General features: G+C 36.4%; 1 protein-coding gene across 1 annotated transcript in view; it reads left to right on the forward strand.

Annotated features, from left to right (window-relative positions):
• Nucleotides 1-445: 445 nt before the first annotated feature.
• The window catches only part of LOC110104204 (protein tesmin/TSO1-like CXC 5), a 29,866-nt gene continuing 6,488 nt past the window's right edge, over nt 446-23,823 (forward strand). The window contains exons 1-6 of the mRNA XM_020833201.2: nt 446-1,266; nt 2,106-2,213; nt 3,761-3,938; nt 19,280-19,636; nt 19,802-19,902; nt 19,980-20,074. Coding sequence (XP_020688860.1) covers nt 1,055-1,266; nt 2,106-2,213; nt 3,761-3,938; nt 19,280-19,636; nt 19,802-19,902; nt 19,980-20,074 — 1,051 coding nt within the window. The 5' untranslated portion in view covers nt 446-1,054. The remainder of the gene's footprint in view (nt 1,267-2,105; nt 2,214-3,760; nt 3,939-19,279; nt 19,637-19,801; nt 19,903-19,979; nt 20,075-23,823) is intronic.

Raw genomic sequence — 23,823 nt, forward strand, 5'->3', positions numbered from 1 at the left:
GCATTTCTGCAAAAGTGGCACATACAAACAACATAAAAAAAATTTCTGTCGTTTCAAAACTAAAAAGTCGAAATTAAGCCATCTCAAACGAGGACATATTCAAGGATAAAAGACTAGCCAATTTTAGCAGGATTCTAAAATGGCTGACATTTATGCTAGAATTTTAAAAAATATACAAACATATTTACACTAACATATATGCAAACAATTTTCGTCTATGTAACAATGCTAATTATGCATACAAATCCTTTCCATTAATACTTTAATTACAATGATTAATACTTTAATTACAGTGATTAATACTTATATGTACAAATCACTTTGATTTATCCTCTTAATAATTTCTTACAACATAAATACAATCAAATCACATTATCTACTTCATAATTAATTAATTAATTCATATTTCAAAATCATCACGTGCAAACAAAGTAGGCCCCACATAATTCCTCTGGTAAATGTTTCTATTTTCCTGTGCAGTAATTGGGAGGATGAAGAAACCTCTTCTAGGCTTGATCTGACGGCTGATATCAGCCCATCCCAGCGCCTATGAATTTAGGCCACACGATTTGTTCTGGTTGTTGACCGTCCGATACCAGCTTCCTGTCCATCCAACCGTCCAATATTAGAATTTGATTTTCAAAAGCAGAGGGAGAGAAAAAAAAATAGAGAGAAATAGAGAGAGAGAGAGGCTATAGCTACCCCTTCAGCTCTGCTTCGCCTTCTCAAAAATTTTCCCGCAGCTTTTACAGAGGAAGAGAAAGAGTAGAAACGGAGCGTAAAGGGCGAAAATAATCCCGGAAAAATTGTTCCTTTGTCGTTCGTTTAACCCCCTTTGCCTCGCCGGATCTCCACCTTGCGATTTTTCTCCGGCTGGGCTGATTTCCCTTCCATTCGATCGATTCCTGTTGGCCGCATCTGCCTTTTATAGAGAAGGGGGAATTGAAGGAAAGCCCTTGGATAGATGGGGAAGCAGGGATGTTAACAACGGAGGTGACAGGTTCGTGTGTCAAGTATACTTGGCCCTCGCGTTATCCATTTGTTTTGCCGTTAAATGGAGCAAGGAATTCAATCGGCTTCACCGGCGGCGTCGGATTTACCTCCGAAGAAGCTCGTTCGGCAGTTGGATTTCACGACAGCGTACTGCGGGGTTCCGGCGGTGGGGGCGGGGACGCTGCCCTATGAACATCAGCAATTGCCACCGTTGCAGAAGCAGATGCACGCGTCTCCGCTTCCCACCCCGCGTCCTTCGATTCCCATGTCCATGTGAGCTATGCGAATTTCAAAATTTACCCTTTTTTTATTTTAACGCCAGTTTCGTATTGCTTGTTGATTGGTTTTGCGCGCAAAGGTTTTTTCCTTCTTGTTTAGTTGTTAGCATCGTGGTTTCTGTATCTATTTTGAATCATTTTTGCATTTTTTCCTTTCAAATGATTTGGTTGTACCTTCTTTCTATTTTTGACCTCTGAATTTTTGAATTTTGAGGGGTTGTCAGGTTGGTTTGTGTGTTTTTTTCCTTATAGAAGTACTGTGATTTGGATCTTCTTGCCGATTTGAATCTTGATATCGGACTTCTGATTTGAAAATTTAATGGATGGTTTATGCGATACAACATTGTTGGGAAAAAGCAGCAAAAGATCTCCATTTGACGTGAACTCTCCAGTTGAATGCTTCCTAGGAGGCATTTAGTTAGGGCAGTGGGATTAGGGGATAGGTCCGATTTGAAACACTTGTAGCAGTCACAAACTTTTTTTTTCTGTGATGTGTATACATTTTAGTCATCTAATTTGCAGGGATTACTACATTGTTCAACTTTGAAAGATTATTCTCATAAGAAATATAAGAATTTAGGCTGTTTTACAGCATTTTTGAAGATAAAAATGCTACAGCGATTGGTTCATAAAGTTCTATTCAGATTGCCTCAGCATTAGTTCTTGACTTGTATATAGCTAGCTGTATATGTTTATTGGCATTCTTTGAAAATATAGATCGATATTCATTCTTTTCAGAAGACTTTCCCACCCACTAATAGGACTCAATGTGCCTTACATTGTAAAGTTTCATGAAGCTGCGAACTCCCATGTAATTCTTTGACCTTTTTGCAGAAAACCTGAATCGCCAAAAGGAAGGTCAAGGCCTTTATTTGAGATGAAAGAAGGTACTCCAACAAGAAAAAAGAACTGTAACTGCAAACACTCAAGATGCTTGAAGCTGTAAGTATAGTGCATTCGATCAATTTTAAATTACTCTTCTGTCAAAAAAGTATATGGACTAACAACTGGTATTGTTTTAGGATTTAAAATATGTTTCTGAACTAATAAATTATATATTTTTTGTAAGAATTGGATAAAATACTGCCTGTGGTATAGTTGCAGCGTTATTCAATTACTTTTCTATCAATATATTATATTCCTATGAATTTATATGGTTGATGAGTCCATGGATTTTTACAATCTTACAACTACATTTGACTTGACTTATTTCCTAGAGCCCATCCTTGTTTCTGTAACTTTTAATGTTCTTTTGTCATCACCCACATTTAAATTATTCTTTAATAACTAACATATCTTCAACATTTGAGGCATTAAGGCAACATATTTAAATATGCATGTCTTGGTAATGGCTCCTACCTAGGAGGCGCGCTATGGCCTTCCCTTGCCTTGTCTGACTCCTATACTATTGCCCGACTTATTTTAGCAGTACCAAAACTTACATACAATTAAGGTAACAAAGCTGAAAAGAAGGTTTGTGAATCATATTGAATTGCATGAAGTGGCCTAACTTATAGCTTGAACCTGGCAATCTTACTTTCATTGCTGGATCCAATCCTGCTCTATTATAGGGATGTTTTAGAAGACATTGAAAAGTTTGCATTTTGAGTATTAAAATAGTTGTTGTTTATGTTGTTTAGTTTGATCATTTGAGTGGAATTATTATTCATATATATGTCATGTAGCGCTTCAGTTGGAAAAAGAAAAAACTTTCTTTGCATTTTGAGCCTTTTTTAAAGCGAATAAGACGCCATCTTCTTTGTTTCATGTGTTCCTGTTTGAAAAATTGCTTGAAGTCCTCAAAATCCATACTTCTCTTTTAGTTTGACTTCCCTTTGAAATCCTTGAGGAAATGGAACATATTCAATCTAAATTATTGGTTCACTTTTAGGCTTCGTTTTGGACAACTTTTTTACTACTTCTTAAAACAGCTTTATAGTACAAAAAATTTAATTTTTTAACTAAAAAGCTATTTTTAGAAGCAAGAAAAAAACTGTCCCAAATGAAACCTTTATCTGAATGCAGGAGAATGATTCATACAATTAGGTCATTTCACCAGCAAGTTTCTCATTAATAGATAACAGCTATTTTACCATACATGAATAATTCTGCAATGGCAGTCAGCTTTTGTACGAATTCTCATTTTGTAAATTTTTGGTAAAAGTAAGCAAAGAATAATAAAAAGAATTGATATTCACTTCCGCATATGTTGTAATGTAAAAATCTGTTTGCATGTTTGATTCCAACATTTTGATTGTTGCCAGTAGATTTGTATACTTTGATGCTGTGGTGCTCAGTTAGGATGATTTTCTGCTTATTTTATTCCTCAACAAAAATTTTCTCAATTGGCTATGCTCACACTATTGATTCCCTTATTACTTTGAAAGTTTGTTTATTAATGTGACATTTCCCAATTTAACTTCTGCATTTTCTTTCATATTTCCATCATGCATTTTTATGTTGATTTAACTGCGATAACAAACTTTTAGGTATTGTGAGTGTTTTGCATCTGGAGTTTTTTGTGATGGGTGCAACTGTGCGAATTGTTGCAACAATGTTGAGAATGAAGCTACTAGGCACGAGGCCGTTGAAGCTACTCTAGAACGCAATCCCAATGCCTTTAGGCCTAAGATTGGCAATAGTCCCCACTCAATTCGAGATAGTAAGGTATGCTATCAACAAGCGCCAACCAATTATTTCCTTTATGGTTCCATCTAGCAACGTTTGCAGAAATATTCCACAGCATCTAGATACTATTTTTTTACATTCTATGCATAAATTACCTACATTAGTTTGCATTCTCTGCATTATTTGTTCTTGCAGCTTAAACTATTGCAATAGAAGTAATTTTGATGGTTGTATATCAACTTCTGGACTTTTCCTTAGTTTATATGCTAAATATTTGTATTTATTATGTTTATTTTGTATGTTTACATGCCGATTTTATGTTGATCGTGGTGTCCGATATTGGAAATTCTCTGATATGAAGCTTTTACTTAATTATGATGATAAGACTACTTATATCTTAAAGAATATTTACATAATCACGCTATCATCATTAAAAGTCGATATATCTGTTAAATTGGTTACTATTTATGATATATGACATTTAACATTTTTCAAACAATTTTTTAGTATTGTTTATCAAACATATTGGTATTAATATTTATCTTTTTTTTTCTCGACTTGATGTAAATTTTCTGTGATCTCAATTGATATCAAAGGATCAGGTTGGCCTCAAATAATTTCTTGTTTAGTATTTTCTGTACAAATATCTAGCAGCAAAGATGCCTAGATATTTAATGTTGACATAGGTGTTTGGAACACTTGTTTTCCTCTTTCCTACTATATTTGTTGTCATAGTGTTGCTGTATACTTCAGTCTTTTCTTTCTTTTAAATGGCTACTTTTGCTATGATCTCTAACAAAAGTTTGAGTTCATTAGTTTTGTGGGTTTTGAAGTTTAGGTTTGATTTTGATTGCTTTTTTATTATATAATATTAAAAAAATCTATTTATGTATTGAAACAAATAGGAAGATTATCCAATTGGGGCCCAAGTTATTATGAATATGAAATTTAGGCTTCGTTTGAGATGGTTTTTTTACTGCTTCTTAAAACAGCTTTCAAGTACAAAAATTATAACTTTTGTATTAAAAAGTTGTTTTAAGAAACAGTAAGAAAGCAGTCCCAAACGAAGCCTTAGTCTGATCTCAATGATAGAATTCTATTAGTTACTTGAAAAATGCTCAAGAGTTTTAGCAAAGTTTATATTTAAAACCTCAGTTTTGGGCAAAAATCTGAAATCTTGTCTGACATTTCAGATCAAAATTGAAAATATAATGAGTTTTAGATCAGTCAAAACTGAAATGGATTTGAAACCACCAAAATTGAAAGCCATGCTTCAAGTTAGTAGTCATTTTAACTTCACTTCAATTGTTTTTTTTATAAAGTGACAATTGATATCAATGTGTTTTGAACAATCATCTAAAATGGGATTAGTAGTCATTGCTGAAGCACTTCTGCTATTAGAATATAAAAGTGATATTTCTAATCGTAGTTTAAACAAATGTAGAATTTTTCTAACCCTAGTATTTTAAGCAATTATAGAAGCCATCACTTTATATTCAGCACCAACATTATTGATCTTGCAACAATTTCCCGTTCACTACTTTTTTTCAAGATATTAGGTTTTGTACAAGGAAAATGTTATAACCTGTGAAAGTTTTTTTATTATCTGGATCTCTTGCACAATTTGCTTCAGAAATCTCTATCATCTGGTAAGAGACATCTTTTTTTAGCAAATTCTACATAATGTATTATGATTTCATTCACATATCTCATCATTCTCTTAAGAGCTTGTACGTGGATCTCTGTTTTTTAATACATAGATTGTGTTGCTTTTTTGGGAGAATTTTTTCTAAAAAAATATTATAACTAGGAAATGATATGAGTACTCTAAGGACACTTACTAAGAATTGCTAGAAAAAAAGTATAGAAAACAAGATAAAGATAGCAAGGTAGCCTGGGATTTGAAATCGTCAGGAACATGAAAACTATAAAATGACTCATTTAGATTGCCTTACTTGAAGTATGGTGAAAACATATAAATGGCGATAGATTTTTTTTTTTGTTTAGTTAATGTTTTCTCTGGTAAATAAAATTTGAAACCTCTTATTCACTAGAAACTAGAAAGTTAACACTAAAGTACTCTCATATGAATCATAAGATTTTTGGGCATCATCATCATTTTTTTTTCATAAATTGGAGGGAGCTGAATGATGGAGACATCGACAGGAGATTCCAGCGCGTTTATCAGAGACGACGCCGGAGATCGACGACCCTGATGGAGAGCCCTTACTACTGATGATTATTTGTATTTGTATTTTATGTATTATGCATTTATTTTTAGTTTTTCCATTTTTACCCTTATGGGTATTTGTTTGCTTTTGTAGCCCAAGGGGCATATTAGACTTTTGTACTTGTTGTCATGTGGAGCCTATATATATTGCTCTTGTATCTTGTATGAGGATGATTGATGAATGAAAAAAAATTTATTTTGTTGTTCACTTTGTGAGTTCACAATCTCCTCTTGATCTCTTGGTGAGTTCTTGAGGAGAGAGCGTCTTAGATCTCTTCGTGAGTTCTAGTGGAGAAAAAGTCGAGGTTTGTGTGCTTGAATTTCTCTTTTCCTCTTCCCAAGATCCATAGCCTTCTCTCCCGTGAAATTCTCCACACAATACCCTCCCAAATCCCCATCCCGCCGCCCCTCCCCAGATACCCGCCGGCTGCAGCACACCCACCACCGCCGGCCTCCCTTGGCAGGCCCAGTTCCCGGCGGTCCTCCTAGCCATCAAGCCGACGGCCTCCCCTCCATCGTTTCCATGGCCACCCCCACACTATCCTGCCGGCCACCTTGTTCCTAGGAAGTGAAATCCAAATTTCAAACGCCTCAAATACTTTCCTAATTTACTTCTTGACTCCTTTGGAAAGTGGCCTTTTTATTTTATTCATTTACCTGTTGGATTCCAACGGATCCAAGGCTCAATACAAGTTAGGAAACTTTCTTAGCTAAGCAAATCTGAAATCAGATTTCAGATTTTTTTTTTCTACCACCGTGAATTATTCTCTTGAGGGCCCATTTAATTGATATTAATTGCTCTCTCTCAAATACTTATGGCCGGCCCCTTAATTGGCCCTTCTCTCTCCAAATTAAATTAATTGCTCCACTAAATCAGCCCCCAAATTCCTCCCTTTTGCCGCCCATCTCCTCCCCTTGGATTGATTTGAATTTTCAAATTAAGTCCCTCCCATAACCACTCAAAAATCTGAAATTATTTCAGATTTCATGCAATTAACTGTTGCTCTCCCATCCTAGCCGATCCCTCAATATTTCTTGCCGACCACACCTCCTCTCCTCTTTGTGTTGTTGAGCTCCACCACGAGAAGACTATTCTACCACCAAACTCATCCACAAAGCATCTCATAGTCATGCATGGCGGATCCAGAACTTGAATGGGGACTTGTGTTCGACGCCTACGGTAATATCAACATCCTACGGTCTCCATTCTTCGACGTGGGATTTGAACACGACGACACCATTGGAGATTACTTGGATCGAATTCTCCCCGTCCTTGTGTCCTTCATCGACCGTCAATTTTCAGACTACACATGGATCATCAACAGTCATCCCACCGTACCACCTCCACCTCCGAGTTCCTTCTCAACAATGACGTTCCTTGGCTCCTCCCTCCTCGTGGCGACCTCATTTCTAGCGTGGACGCTCTTCCGCCGCTCAACCTAGTTTCGTAGGAAAGAGAGAGAAAGGCCTCAAGGTGAACAACTCATTATTAATCATCGGATTCAAATTACTAGCTTTTAACTTTACGTTCTTCTTTGTATTTGCTTAAATCGTACGGTTAATTTCCTTGTAATTTCTTTGCCTAAGCAAGTGGAACACAGAATTTTTATAGCCAACTTTGAATTGACGCATGCTTTTATATGAGGTTAAGCTATTAGTAAATTTTCTTTCATAATCTTGTGTAACTCAACCGTGCATCACATCATTTTGGTATCAGAGCATGGCTAGCATGCTTTACATTTGCTAGATGCATCCTAGGAATTTTATTTTAATCTGTCCTTAGTGTTTGCATGCATAACAATCATCTAGATAGTTGTAATCCCTGTTTTATTTTGCTGTCCAGTAATTTCCTGCATGTTTTATCATTGTAAACAAGCATATTACAGCATATAAGAGTTGTCTTTGTCACTTGCCACCCACCCAATCACTTAGGACACTTGTCACTTTAGAATACTTTGCTGTCCAGATTTTTCTGCACTGTTTAGTGACATCTAAGTGACCTTAAACCTTTGATAAGTTGCTGTCCACACCTTGAAACCTGTCATTAACACTTAGGCACATTAGGCCCTTGTTGTAGGTTGCTGTCCACAACATTTCAGCATCATATAGAGGCCTTAGGAGCATTTACCCTAGTGTTTAAGTGCTGTCCACCACCCCGTTACTTCCCCTAGCAACCCCTAACCTTTCACCTATGGATCCGGAACATATCCAAGCGACTTTAGACCTCATAGTGGGCCAATTGGGAACTGTTACGCAGCAAATCCGCAACACCCAGACGGACCTAGCGGACTTTAGGTGCCAAACGAGTGACCGACTAGATAATATTGAGCGTATTGGGAATCCTGCTATCTATACACCTTCAAGACCACACTCACCCTATGGCGATGATAACATGACTGATCATGACCATCCCCGAGATCATGGCCATCCTCGAGACCATTACCGTCATAACCCGAGACCCCATCAAGACCCCATAGGAAACGAGAACCCTTGGAGATTGAGATAACGACGCTCAATTACTAAAGAACATTAGAATTGACGCCCCGACATACGGTGGAACCCTTGACCCTCAAGTTTTCTTAGATTGACTCAAATCGATGGATAGCTATTTCAAATGGTACAACATTTCAGAAGCTAGGAAAGTTAGATTTGCTGAAATGAAGCTCACTGGTCGAGCCAACCTGTATTGGACCAACTTGGAGAATATGCATGAGGCTCGAGGCGAACACCCTATCAACAATTGGAGAACTATGAAGCAGGAACTTAGGAGAAAATACCTCCCGCCATCCTACTACCCTAAGCTCCTAGATAAGTGGAATAGACTGACCCAGGGGAGCAAGCCCGTTAAAGACTACATCTCCGCCTTCGACGACTTCCTGATTCGTTGCAATGGCGAAGAATCCGCTATCCTAACACAAATCCTGTCTATGTTTAGAGCTGGCCTTAGGGAAGATCTTCGAACTGAACTTTTTGCTAGAGGAATAGATATGTTAAAGGCAGCCTGCAGCCTAGTACTTTACCTAGAGGAGTCCAAGACCCATTCCCATGCTAAGCATTTTGACTCCCGCCCAAACCCGTATCGAACTTCCACCAGCCAGCCCCAAGGTCGACCCTCGAACTCGATGGCTAGTCGACCAACTACTAACCCATCACCACCTCTCCCAGACTCTAAAGGTAAAGCTCCCGAACGTGACACTCCCAAAGCCAATTCTGGAACCAAATGTTATAGGTGTCATGGGTATGGGCACATTGCTTCACAATGTTTCAGTCCCTATAAGGTCACCATAATAGAAGAGTTTGATGACGACGAGGAAGAGCCCGATACTGACTTAGTTCATCATGTTGATGAAGAAGAAAATTCTTTCACTGAGGATGAACCTGTCACCCTACAAGTCGTTAGATGCGCGTTGTCCCAGCCGAAACCAAGTGATGACTGGAGAAGGACTGCCATTTTCCATACCTTTACTAAGATCGGGGATAAGAACTGTAAGGTTATTATTGATAGTGGAAGCTGTATCAACGCTGTCTCTTTAGCAATGATCTCTAAACTGAACCTTAAAGCCACACCGCACCCAAACTCATATAAGGTTGCCTGGATTAACTCAACCTCCATGGAAATAAAAGATAGGAGCCTTATCCCACTTGACTTTATCGGATATCAAGAGAAAATCTGGTGTGACGTACTGACAATGGATGTGGGCCAAATTATTCTTGGTCGCCCGTGGCTTTTTGACAATGATGTCCACATTTATGGGAGGACAAATACCTACGTATTTGAACATAATGGTAAAAAGATCAAACTTATTCCCTCCCAATCGAAGAATGGTAAGAGTGAAGATAAGCCTGCTACCCCTAAAATCGATAAGGGCCTACACCTTGTGACTGCTAAAGAACTGGATATAGAATTTCACCAAGGATCACCCATATATGCCCTAGTAGCTAGAGAAGTGGATGTTGATCAAGAAGGGCATATCCCCGTGGAAGTTAAGCCTCTTCTCGAAACTTTTGATGATGTCTTCCCCGAGGAGCATCCTGACCAACTCCCACCCCTTAGAGACATCAAACATGTCATTGACTTAGTACCCGGAGCTTCCCTACCGAACCTCCCTCATTACCGGATGAACCCAACTGAGCACACTGAACTAAAAAGGCAAGTAGATGAACTCCTACAACGCGGATTTATCAAAGAGAGCCTTAGCCCGTGTGCAGTTCCTGCCCTTTTAACTACAAAGAAGGACAATTCTTGGAGGATGTGCGTTGATAGTCGTGCTATCAACAAGATTATTGTGAAATATCATTTTCCGATCTCACGATTAGATGACATGTTAGACATGATGACTGGAGCAACGCTGTTCTCAAAAGTTGACCTTAAAAGCGGGTACCATCAAATCAGAATCCGCCCCGGGGATGAATGGAAAACGGCCTTTAAGACAAAAGACGGGTTGTATGAATGGATGGTTATGCCATTTGGTCTTAGTAACGTTCCTAGCACCTTCATGCGAATTATGACCCAAGTCCTTCGACCTTTCCTAGGAAAATTCGTCGTCGTATACATTGATGATATATTGATTTATAGTAACTCGGTAGATCAACATTTGAGACATATGAAGCAAGTCTGTGAGATTCTGAGAAAAGAACAGTTGTATGCAAACCCTCAGAAATGTGTGTTTCTCACTGATAGTGTTACCTTTCTTGTATTCATAATTTCATCTCGAGGAATCTTAGTCGACCCTGAAAAGGTTAGAGCAATTAATGAGTGGCCTGAACCTAAAAATATTAGAGATGTTCAGAGTTTTCACGGATTGGCCACATTCTATAGGAGGTTTATTAGAAATTTTAGCACTATAGTGGCGCCCATAACTGACTGCCTCAAGAAAGGAGAATTTCATTGGACATTAGCTGCCACTAAGGCTTTCGAGGATATTAAGAAGAAAATGGTTGAAACCCCTGTTATGCGTCTCCCTGATTTCTCTAAAGTTTTTAAAGTAACTTGTGACGCATCAGGAATTAGAGTAGGAGTTTTATCTCAAGAAGGACACCCTGTGGCATATTTTAGCGAGAAGCTAAACGACATTCGTCAGAGGTATTCTACCTACGACAAGGAATTCTATGCGGTCATTCAGTCCCTTAGATACTGGAGACACTACCTATTGCCACAAGAATTTGTGATATTCTCGGATCATGAAGCCTTGAGATACATCAATTCGCAGAAGAAACTCAATGCCCGCCATGGTCGTTGGGTTGAATTCTTACAAGAGTACACTTACACAATTAGACATAAGGCTGGATCTGAGAATGAAGCTGCGGATGCCCTTAGCAGGAGACTGATGATTACCCAAGAAATGAGAACTGAGGTTATCGGATTTGAACGCCTTAAGGAAGACTATAAGGACTGCCCCGATTATAATGATGTCTATTCCCTTTTGACCTCTGGACGTGAGCGTACGATAGATGATTTCTTAATAGAAAATGGGTACCTATTCAAGGCTCAGAAACTCTGTATTCCCCAAATTTCCCTTCGTGAATACCTTGTATGAGAGCTACATGCAGGAGGTTTAGCCGGCCATTTCGGGCAGGACAAAACTATTGCTGCGTTAGAGAATCGTTTCTACTGGCCCAGCCTTAAGAGAGATGTCAGTAAGCTCCTAAGACGATGCCATACCTGCCAGCTGGCCAAACAACGCAAGCAGAATACGGGACTCTACTCTCCACTCCCCGTTCCCAATAACCCTTGGCAGGATGTGAGTATGGATTTCGTCCTTGGATTGCCCAAAACTGCTAGGAAGCACGATTCTGTCTTTGTGGTCGTGGACCGATTCTCAAAAATGGCCCACTTCCTCCCTTGTTCCAAAACGTTCGATGCTTCGCGAATCTCGAAGCTCTATTTCGACGAAATAGTTAGACTGCATGGCCTACCGAAAACCATCGTTTCTGATAGAGATGTTAAGTTCACAAGCTATTTTTGGAAGATTCTTTGGCACAAGATGGGGACGAAGCTTCAATTTTCTACAGCTTTTCACCCCCAGACCGATGGTCAAACTGAGGTTGTTAATAGGAGTTTAGGAAATCTTTTGAGGACTTTGGTAGGAGAAATCCTTAGGGATTGGGATTCAAAACTTCCTGTTGCGGATTTGCTTATAACAATTCTATTAACCGAACCACTGGCCTTAGTTCTGCTGAGATTGTGTACGGATATCAACCTAAACAACCTATCAATCTAGTTCCCATGAGTCATAGGAGTAGAACATCTGAGTCTGCATTTGCATTTGCATCTCATCTTCATGAGTTACACACTGAGATTAAAAAGAAAATTGAACAAAGTAATACCAATTATAAAATTATTGCTGATAAGAAAAGAAGGTTTAAATAATTCAAAGTGGGAGACTTTGTGATGGTACGGATCCGTCCGGAGCGTTTTCCTCCTGGTTCCGTAAAGAAATTACATACGAGAAGCACTGGACCATTTAAGATAATTTCAAAGGTTAACAGTAATGCTTATGTGCTAGACCTCCCAGGAGGTTTTAACATAAATCCAACTTTTAATATAGAGGATATAGTAGCCTTCGAGGGTTCTGATTTTAACCCCAACAATCCACTTTACAATGAGCCTTGTGTGACCCCACCTAGTGAGATCCTTAGCCTTCCTCTACTCCCCACTTTACCCCATTTACCAAATGCGGAGAAGATCGAAACCATTCAAGATGATGAGATTATTTCCACAAAGGATAGAGGGCGCCAAAGTTACCTAGTTCATTGGAAATGAACACCGGAGACAAAGGACACGTGGATTGATCGAGAGGAGCTACAGAGATTGGATCCAGACCTTCTAGAGTTATATGAGAGCTTCCACAGTACGCACTCGACGGGGTCGAGTTCTCTCCCACTCGGGGAGAATGATGGGGACATCGACAGGAGATTCCGGCGCGTTTATCAGAGACGACGCCGGAGATCGACGGCCCTGATGGAGAGCCTTTACTACTAATGATTATTTGTATTTGTATTTTATGTATTATGCATTTATTTTCAGTTTTTCCATTTTTACCCTTATGAGTATTTGTTTGCTTTTGTAGCCCAAGGGGCATATTAGACTTTTGTACTTGTTGTCATGTGGAGCCTATATATATGGCTCTTGTATCTTGTATAAGGATGATTGATGAATGAAAAAAATTTTATTTTGTTGTTCTCTTTGGAGTTCACAATCTCCTCTTGATCTCTTGGCGAGTTCTTGAGGAGAGAGCGTCTTAGATCTCTTCGTGAGTTCTAGTGGAGAAAAAGTCGAGGTTTGTGTGCTTTTTCTCTTTTCCTCTTCCCAAGATCCATAGCCTTCTCTCCCGTGAAATTCTCCTCACAATCCCCTCCCAAATCCCCATCCCGCCGCCCCTCCCCACATACCCGCCGGCTGCAGCACACACTCCTCACAATCCCCTCCCAAATCCCCATCCCGCCGCCCCTCCCCACATACCTGCCGGTTGCAGCACACCCACCACCACCGGCCTCCCTTGGCCGGCCCAGTTCCCGGTGGTCCTCCCAGCCATCAAGCCGACAGCCTCCCCTCCACCGTTTCCTTGGCCGCCCCCACACTATCCTGCTGGCTACCTTGTTCCCAGGAAGTGAAATCCAAATTTCAAACGCCTCAAATACTTTCCTAATTTACTTCTTGACTCCTTTGGAAAGTGGCCTTTTTATTTTATTCATTTACCTGTTGGATTCCAACGGATCCAAGGCTCAATACAAGTTAGGAAACTTTCTTAGCTAAGCAAATCTTAAATCAGATTTCAGGTTTTTTTTTCTACCACTGTGAATTATTCTCTGGAGGGCCCATTTAATTGATATTAATTGCTCTCTCTCAAATACTTATGGGCGCCACTTAATTGGCCCTTTTCTCTCTCCAAATTAAATTAATTGCTCCACTAAATCAGCCCCCAAATTCCTCCCTTTTGCCGCCCATCTCCTCCCCTTGGATTGATTTGAATTTTCAAATTAAGTCCCTCCCATAACCACTCAAACATCTGAAATTATTTCAGATTTCCTGCAATTAACTGTTGCTCTCCCATCCTAGCCGATCCCTCAATATTTCTTACCGACCACACCTCCTCTCCTCCTCTTTGTGTTGTTGAGCTCCACCACGAGAAGACTATTCTACCACCAAACTCATCCGCAAAGCATCTCATAGTCATGCATGGTGAATCCTGAACTTGCATGGGGACTTGTGTTCGACGCCTACGTTAATATCAACATCCTACGGTCTCCATTCTTCGATGTGGAATTTGAACACGACGACACCATTGGAGATTACTTGGATCGAATTCTCCCCGTCCTTGTGTCCGTCATCGACCGTCAATTTTCAGACTACACATGGATCATGAATAGTCATCCCACCGTACCACCTCCACCTCCGAGTTCCTTCTCAACAATGACGTTCCTTGGCTCCTCCCTCCTCGTGGCGACCTCATTTCTAGCGTGGACGCTCTTCCGCCGCTCAACCTAGTTTCGTAGGAGAGAAAGGCCTCAAGGTGAACAACTCCTTATTAATCGTCGGATTCAAGTTACTAGCTTTTAACTTTACGTTCTCCTTTGTATTTGCTTAAATCGTACGGTTAATTTCTTTGTAATTTCTTTGCCTAAGCAAGTGGAACACAAAGAATTTTTATAGCCAACTTTGATTTGACGCATGCTTTTATAAGAGGTTAAGCTACTAGTAAATTTTCTTTCATAATCTTGTGTAACTCAACCGTGCATCACATCACTGAAGTGTTACAGTAATAGCTGGATCAAATTTGTGATTTGTGATTTAACACAATGGAAATATCATGTTTGGTAAATACGAGATTGTAGGGCTTCCACAATACCCCAGAAATCAGGTGGGTCTTTCCTTAGTTTTCCTTCATTGGCTTCCAATCTTTGATTGTAACTGATATGTATAGGTTAATGCTTGTAAAATTGCATTTTGTATTTTTATTAGAAGATCTAAAGCATAATTTTGCTATGATATTTTTTGCTTTTGTTGTCTTTTATTAAATTTATTCCAAAAAAGTGTCTTAAGTGGCCCAAGTCATTGATTTTAAATTTAACATGCAATAGATCTCTAAAGATCCTTATCATTAAATACAAATTTCAATAATGATAATATCATCAAAATAAATCACAACTGTATGATTTTTCACTTTTTAAATGAAAAGTGAAAATTCTAATGATATTCTTTTAAGGCTGAGGTTTTTGAAAATAAAAAAATAGGTTAGAGATGCTCGCTTTAATTCATATAACATCCTTTTCAACTTGCATATATATCTCCTTGGATTAGCCTCATGAAACTCAATTGCTTACTACATGTTACATCTGCTTTGTGTTCCCCATGAAGAAATACATTTCTAACCTAATCTTGATTGGGCTGAGCTTTTATGTGAAAGTGATCTTACTTTTTGAATATGAACTTGAACTCATAATTGAAACCCCTGAATATAAGCATGAGTATCTGATAAACTTGCATCAACTATGCTTGTAGCCAATTTAAGACTAATAATTTAGCTATTGGTGAAGTTCTTGATGAAATTCATTCTATAAATCAAATTGAAAATGATTTTATTTTTGGTTATTGGTTTCTTGATTTTCAAAATCATAAAGCAAGACTTAGGGGCCATTTGGTTTGAAGCGAAAGCGGTTTAAATTATTCCAAATATACGGGTTTTGAAAATATTGGTTTTTGATTTGAGGTAAAAGAAATGCAGATCGTTAGATTTGACTGAATTTCAAATACACTATAAATTTTCTATCATTGTCATGATAAGCCCTCCATAGCCGTTGGTAGCTTGTTGCCACCGCTGCTCTCTGTCGGCCACTTGTCGTCATCGTCGCTACCACCAGCGTTCTTTGTCCGTTGCTTGCCATCATTGGCTTCGCTATCAGCCACTGTCATAGTTGATTTTACACTACATTCATTTTACTTCAAGGAAAAAAAAAAGATAATCACCTGCATTTATTTAACACCTATCTAAACAACTCCAAATATTTCAAATGCACTGCATTTTTTTAATATTTTATTTTATTTTATTCTATTATGCATTTCTTTTTCACCCGATCAAAGAACCCCTTAATGGAGAAAGTCAAATCATGCTAATATTTTAAACAATTTGCTAATGTTGTTTTCCTCGAAGAAAACATGAAATCCAAAGTTTCAACTATCTAGATGCATTTAAAAGTGTGTAAAATATCATTATTGATATATAAGCCATTGGGGTTGGCTTTTCTTAAAGATGTTCTTTGTTTGTATAAACATATGTTACATTATCGTATTTATGTTGTTTGTTTGCTTTTAATATTCATTATTATTTCATCATTTAGTAAAAGGTTATAAATCATTATTAGTATTCATTAGGACGCATATTTACTTTTTACTATTCTCGTTACTTATATCATATTCTCATACTTGCTTGATTTGCATGATAATGTTTACAGAAAATTAACTATTAATCATGAAATTATAAGTTTATTATTGATGTGAACATGTGATATGAAAGTATAAGTTTATTATAGATCAGATAATTATATGTGCAAATCCTAAAAGCCTTCCCAAGGCGACTTAAGCAGTCAACTGGAAGAAAGATGGTACCATACTAAATCATACATTGCATTGAGAAAAATGCTTACAAAATGAAAATTATAGGAAGCTATGGCCGTGCTAAATCATCCAATGATATTATATATGTTTTGACTTTATTTCATGAACCCTCTGCCAATGCAATGGATTCTTTTTTCTTTCCATCCTGTTACTTGATAGCTCTACTCACCTTGTTCTAGAAGCTATCTTATATAGAAGGATTATTTCTAATATCGATGGTGGATATCGCTTGTTTCTTGTGTTTTGGGATGATAAATCAACTCATGATGATTCATTAATTAACCGGTATGAAGCATTGCAATTATGACCAGCTTTGATTACCAAATATCTAATATTTAATCTGTCAGGGTCAAGTTTTTCCAAGTCATGCAAATGATGCAAATCTAAAAGTATTATTCATTAGAAATGCAAATTAAGTTTGATGGGATTGTTTTAGTTGTCTCTGTTTCTTATTTTGCAGTTTTCTGGTTTTGAATTTGATTGCAATACATCATTACATTAATTTTTTTTATAAGTTTTCTTGTTTTGGATATTGAAAGTGCAATTTTAGTATTTTGTCAAAACTAAGGTTGGAAACTTGGTGTTCTAGTTGGAATTCAAATGAGCTGAATTGAAACTTGTAATATTAGGTCAGATTGTGGGGGGATTCTGAGAATTTACTTATTTTGGGTTATAAGCATGGCCCTTGAGACATTTAATTTTATTATTGAATGATTGAATACAAATTTTATTTTTCTCTAAATTATTGTGTGTTTTTAGATGTGGATCCTTCGAGTTGCAAGTCTAGATATATTTTAGCAATGATTCTCCGTTTGCTGCCATGAGATTTGGATCTTACAATTTGTTATTTCTATCCATGCTATTTCTTCTAAATATCCTAGGGATTGTTTTGTGTTCTTGATTGAGATATTGCTAAGTTACTGTCTTTCATTTTTACTGGAGGATATCTCATACAAAAAAAAAAAAAAAAATTAATCTCTGATTTCTTATGAGATATTGGATTTTGATGATTTTTAAATTATCGTTTGAAATGGATTAAACGTGTTTTCTAATGTTGCAACAAAAAGTGACCAATCTTTGCTTAAATTAAAAAGGTTGGGAAACTACAAATTATTATTTTTTTATGTGCTTCTTTGCACATCTCATTATAGATTCACATTAAAGAACCTTAGAACCTAAGACATCTTACATTTGTTCTTTATGATTTGTAACCTTCAAAAGGCATTTCTGAAATTGGGCAGACCTGTGGCATTAGTGTCGGTGTTGCTTGCCTTCGTTTCCTAAAATCTTGTGCTTCCTGGTGCCCCTCCATCATGCATGCCTATTAGCCCAATCTTTTTGGCCCGCCCTTGACAACCTATTTTGGAATTTCTGCTCAAGTGAGAGTGAGTTAATTGGCAATTGATATCTTCTTCAAGGTAAACTTAGCAATGACAACTGTGACAAATTCATTAAACCTGTGGGGAACTCGTTCTTGATTATATGGAGTTTTGATCCAGCTTGGTTCATGCTTCAATTTTTCCCAACAAAGACCCTCAGAAGATAAAATAAGGTGATTATTTGAAATGCAAACTTCATGTAAATACTATGTAAAACTTAGAATTTGAAACTCAAGTTTTAACTGAGTATAATTATAAATTTCTCATTCTTAACTTAGAACATTTCAGCTGTGCAAGATTTTCGTATAAGTATATATATATACGTAATACCTTTAGAAAATAGCCAATATTTTAAATTGAAGCTTATTGAAAATCAGAAGGCTTCTGCATGACAAAAATTACAAATTGTTGAAGCCCAGAAAGTGAATACCGAAGTATTCATCAACTATAGCTATGCATACGAACAACAAAGAAATATAACAAGGAGAAATCATGCTTCATTATATTCTTCCTCATTGAATACAAATAACAAATGTGTATTTATATCTACAAAACTTTAAGTATAAAGACGGTAATGCCCACGGTGGATACATAAAGCTGACAAGGTAGAATAATGAAATGTAGTGGCAACAGATTCTGACCAACGAGCATAGGACAACCGCTTCAGGTAATTATTATGGTTTGTGGTGTAATGGAGATGATGTGTTTTTATCACTGCCCTTCAAGTTGATGGGAGGTAGAACCAGCAACTTGTCTCGAAGATGAGTGATCCTGGATCAACTTGTCTCGAAGATGAGTGATCCTGGATCAACTTGTCTCGAAGATGAGTGATCCTGGATCTATAAGATTTGGTGAAGAAGTCCGAAAGCTGATCAGTGCTGGAAAAATGATGAAATATATATATATATATACATACATACATACATATATAATTAAAAAAATCTGAATTTTTGGGTTAAGTTGGAAAGATCAAAGAGTGAAATCACATAACTGTTGGAATCAGTCACAGTAAAACATCTTCGAAGATTCTGAAATTGATACGTAATACCTTGACAAGCACCTGTTGGTGATTTGCAGGAATTTTGAATTTGCTCATTCTTTTGTTTTCCTAAATTTCCAATGCTTGTTTTGTTACAAATCATGTTATATATGGCAGGAAGATGTAGTTGAAACTACTTTGGTTGGCAAGCATAATAAAGGCTGCCATTGCAAGAAATCTGGTTGCCTCAAGAAGTATTGCGAGTGTTTCCAGGCCAATATTCTTTGTTCTGAAAATTGCAAATGTATTGACTGCAAAAACTTTGAAGGAAGTGAAGAGAGAAAGGCACTTCACCATGGAGATCATGGGAATGCTTTGACTTACATGCAGCAGGCGGCAAATGCTGCCTTAAATGGAGCTATTGGTCCTTCTGGTTATTTTTCGCCTGCATCAAAGAAGAGGAAAAACCAGGATCTCTTCTTTGGCACATCTGTAAAGGATCAATCAATTCACAGTCCCGTGCAATACCCAAATGTACTTCCTTGATCTTGTTAATTTTTATCAATTACTAACATTAGTTGACAAGTTATCAAATTCCCTGGTTTAGTAGAACATATTCATTCTTTCTAATCTCTTTTAACCTGTAGCTTAACATGTTTTTGTATTTCTAATTTCTGCTGAAATTTCTTGTGTTGATAGGCTGGTCATGTGAAGAATTCAGGGCCTTCTTCTCTTGCTTCTGTTCCTACAGCTCGTGCTGCTAATCCTGCTTCTTTGGGATCCGCAAAAGCTACTTATAGGTATTAATATTTCTTCTTCTCTACTAATGTAGCTTCCCTGCTAATTTTGCACGTACGACTTCAATTCTTTCTTGCAGGCCATTGCTAGCAGACATTGTACACACTGAGGATGTAAAGGAGTTATGCCGAATTTTAGCCGTAGTATCAGGAGAGGCTGTTAAAACAGCTGCTGGTATGACAGATAACTACATTTTTCTAAATTACTATGGTTAACACAAATCTTTGTCCACAACTCTTAAGATTTTGAACCTTTTCAACCCCTTATCCTTCCTTTTCCATTTACATTACTTTTATCTAATAACTTTTCTTGGGTTTCTTCTAGCTTCAGTTGTACCATTGTACTTTTATGCACATGCCATCTAAATCTACTTTTTACTAATGTATATTTAGCAGGTTCCACTCTTACCATCTCTCTAATTATAGAATCATGGCAATCTATGTGTTTTTGCTTCCTTACACATCCATCTTAACTTTTCTTATTGCGATCACCCTGAGAAAGTAAGGCACATCTTTTTATTTCCTAGCATAAAACCAAGAATTTTCTTCTTGGATTTCAGTAAAGGGTGTCAAGCATTATACTTGCAGAAGCTTCTTTGTTTTCTCCTTGCCTATTTAAATTTTTTTTAGCCCTTTCTAGTTGATGTAGGTTATTGCTTGTTACAAGGTTTGACTGTTCATCATTTGCTTCGTGTTGATTGTCCATTTTTGTTACTTAGCTATGTTTTTGGATTTCTTGAAGTGCATTGTTTTCCTTATGCTTGAAAAGTGATTTGTTTCTTTATATGCTTATATTTCAATTTAGTTATTTTTTGTGCTTGAAAGGTGATTATTATATATTTATGCTTTTGTTTCAATTTTGTTTGTCTTCTTCTTGAAAAGTGATTAGCATCTTTTTATTGTTTGTTTACAAGAAATAAATGGAAAAGGTAAAAATCCTAGGACATTTGGAAGTTTATAAGTTTTAATTTGCTAGAAAGATTAATGATATGAATGATTTGAAATAGAAAATTGTTGAGGTTAACAGGATTAGTGTTAGATTGATTGCCATTAATACAATTATATGTTAGGATATTATAAATAAGTTAGTGCTTATCCTTAGTTGAATTAGAAGTTAATTTGAAAACTTAGATTTGGGAAAAGATGGATGAATTGATACTACTAATTTCAAAATCTTATCCTTAGTTGAATTAGAAGTTAATTTTAAAACTTAGATTTGGGAAAAGATGGATGAATTGATACTACTAATTTCAAAATAAAATATATTTATGAAGATGACTTAGATATATTGGCTCAAATAGGATGTGTTATGAGAGGATTTATGGTGGATTTGGAATAGGCCCTAAAAATGCAATAGGGTAATTTATACCTAATTTCATAATGGTTTATGGTCTTGACATAATGAATACATACTTTACAAAGTGAAAGCACTTAATTACTTACAAAAATGGAGACATTAAATCATAAATTGACTTCTTCATACTTAGAAAGAACTAAATGTATTTTTGTAATGATTGTAATAGTTGAATTAGAAATGTTGTAAGTGTGATCATAGATAAGAGCTTGAAGGATAATATTGTAGAAATTAATATAATTGTAGATATAATTATAGCTCTAAAAATTACTATTGATTTTAAGATTATTAATATTATAAGTGCTTATGCTCTTAAAGTAGATTTGGATATGTGTTCAAAATTAAAATTTTGAAACGATTTAGAAGAATGAATATAAAGAATACATCTTGAAGAAAGAGTTTTTATTGGAGGAGATTTAAATGGACATGTTGGTAGAGAGATAAAAGATTTAAAAACATTTATAGCAGTTAAGAATTTTTTGTTACTAATGAAGGTGGTAGGATCATATTAAATTTTGCTTTAACTTATGATTTTATAATTGCTAATATTTTATTTAAAAAAAGAGAAGAACATCTCATAACTTATAAGAATGAACATAGTAAAACTAAGATTGATTATTTTCTTATAAGAAAAATAGATCATTTAGATTGTAAAGATTGTAAAGCCATTACAAGTGAAAATTTAGATTGTAAAGATTGTAAAGCCATTCCAAGTGAAAATTTATATATCCAATATCGTTTATTAGTTTTGGACTTTAAGCTGAAAGGGTGTGAAATGAAAAATAAAATAAAATATTGTCTTAGTATTAGATGGGCATATTTAAAAAACGCTAATAAAAATATTTTTGAGAGCAATATTCCATGATTTTTAAGATTTAGGTTGTTCATGAGGAAGTTACTATTATTTGAAAAAAAAGCCAATGAGATTAAGAATAATGCAAAACATATGCTTGAAGAATCAAAGTGAAAAGCTCATAATAGTAAAACTAATTAGTTGTTGAATCAAATGTCTAAGAAAGGATAAAAATAAGATGATTTGTTTTAAAAATTGATTTAGATGTAAAAACTTGAAAACTTAGGATATATATAGAGATGTCCGTAGAGAGTCTAAGAAAGCAATTTATGATGTAAAGAATTTGGTTTATAGTGATTTATATAATGGATTAGATACTAATGATGATGAAAGCTGTATATATAAGTTAGCCTAGCAAAAGAGAGGAGAGGTAAGGATTTAATTCAAGTGAAGTGCATTAAGGATGAAGATAAAAAAATACTTTTTTAGTGGTGGATATTCAACATAAGTGGATGAGATTTTTCGATAAATTTTTCAATGATGACTATGAGAATACGATTGACTTTAGTGACCTTAGTACCCTAAATGAAAATAGAGATTTTTATTTTTCTCATCGTATTAGTAAAATTAATGTTAGAAAAAACTTTAAAGAAAATGAATGTGAAAAAGCAGTGGAACATGATATTCCAATAGATGTGTGAAAATGCTTCGGAGTCAAGGAATTGACTTGCTAAAATATTTAATATTATTTTGAAGACTAAAAATATGCTAGCTGAGTGGAGTATGTTGGTTCCTATTTTTTAACAATGAAAGTGATGCACAAGTGATGTGAAACATGTATGAAAACAAGAATTGCATTGGAAATTAATAATGATTTGAAAAGTTTTGTCAATTGTAAACCTTATGTTTCACCAAGTTAGATTCATGAATTTTCAATTAGAATTCATGTAATAGCATACAATTACAAGCTAGATTGATAGGATGCTCATAATATAACAACAAAATAAGTCAAGTAACACTAGGGCAATGATAATAAAAATCCACAACTTAACAATTAGAAATGCTCACCTTGAGTTCTCATGAAAGTAGTGCTTTAGCGGAGGAAGAATACAAGCAACCCTAGAGAAGCCACTAAGAGACAAGTGATGCCTACGGTATTGTTCGTCGGAGAGGTATCCGGAGGAGGGGAAGTAGATGGACGGCCGATGATTCGCCAATTCTCTGTTGGATGATGTTCTTCGATGGAAGGAACTAATGTGAAGAGAATGCGATCCACGTAGTTGTCCACGGTATCGTCAACATTCAAGTTTAAGTCAAAGAAAGGGGATCGAAGAAGATCCGTTCGTCCTTGATCATCATACACAAATCCGTGATCGTGTTTCAGAATGGCCATTAATGGAGGTGACGTCAGCTTGAAGATAATCCTTGTATGTGTAAGGCTTAGATGAGGAGAGAAGTGGAGGGAGTTTGGAGAAGATGATAATTTTGGCTAGAGTTAGGAGGGGGTTGTTCTTTGGAATTAGTGAGGGAAGTGGGGATGAATAGCTTCTGGAAAATCTGAATATTACTTTCAGAGTTTATAGGGAGGGAAGGACTAATTTTGAAATTCAAAATTATCCCTAAATTGGACTAGGAGGGGGCGGCAGCTTAGAGAGATGAAGTGGGAGAATTTAATTAGGGGTTGAGGTTTAATTGGAGAGAGGGGGCCTGCCATAAGGGGAGGGAGGATAGGTGTCTAGGTTCAATGCATGTGGGACCAAGGACTTAAATAATGATT

The sequence above is a fragment of the Dendrobium catenatum genome, unplaced genomic scaffold (genome assembly GCF_001605985.2).
Source record: "Dendrobium catenatum unplaced genomic scaffold, ASM160598v2 fragScaff_scaffold_231, whole genome shotgun sequence".
NCBI classification, from domain to species: Eukaryota; Viridiplantae; Streptophyta; class Magnoliopsida; order Asparagales; family Orchidaceae; genus Dendrobium; species Dendrobium catenatum.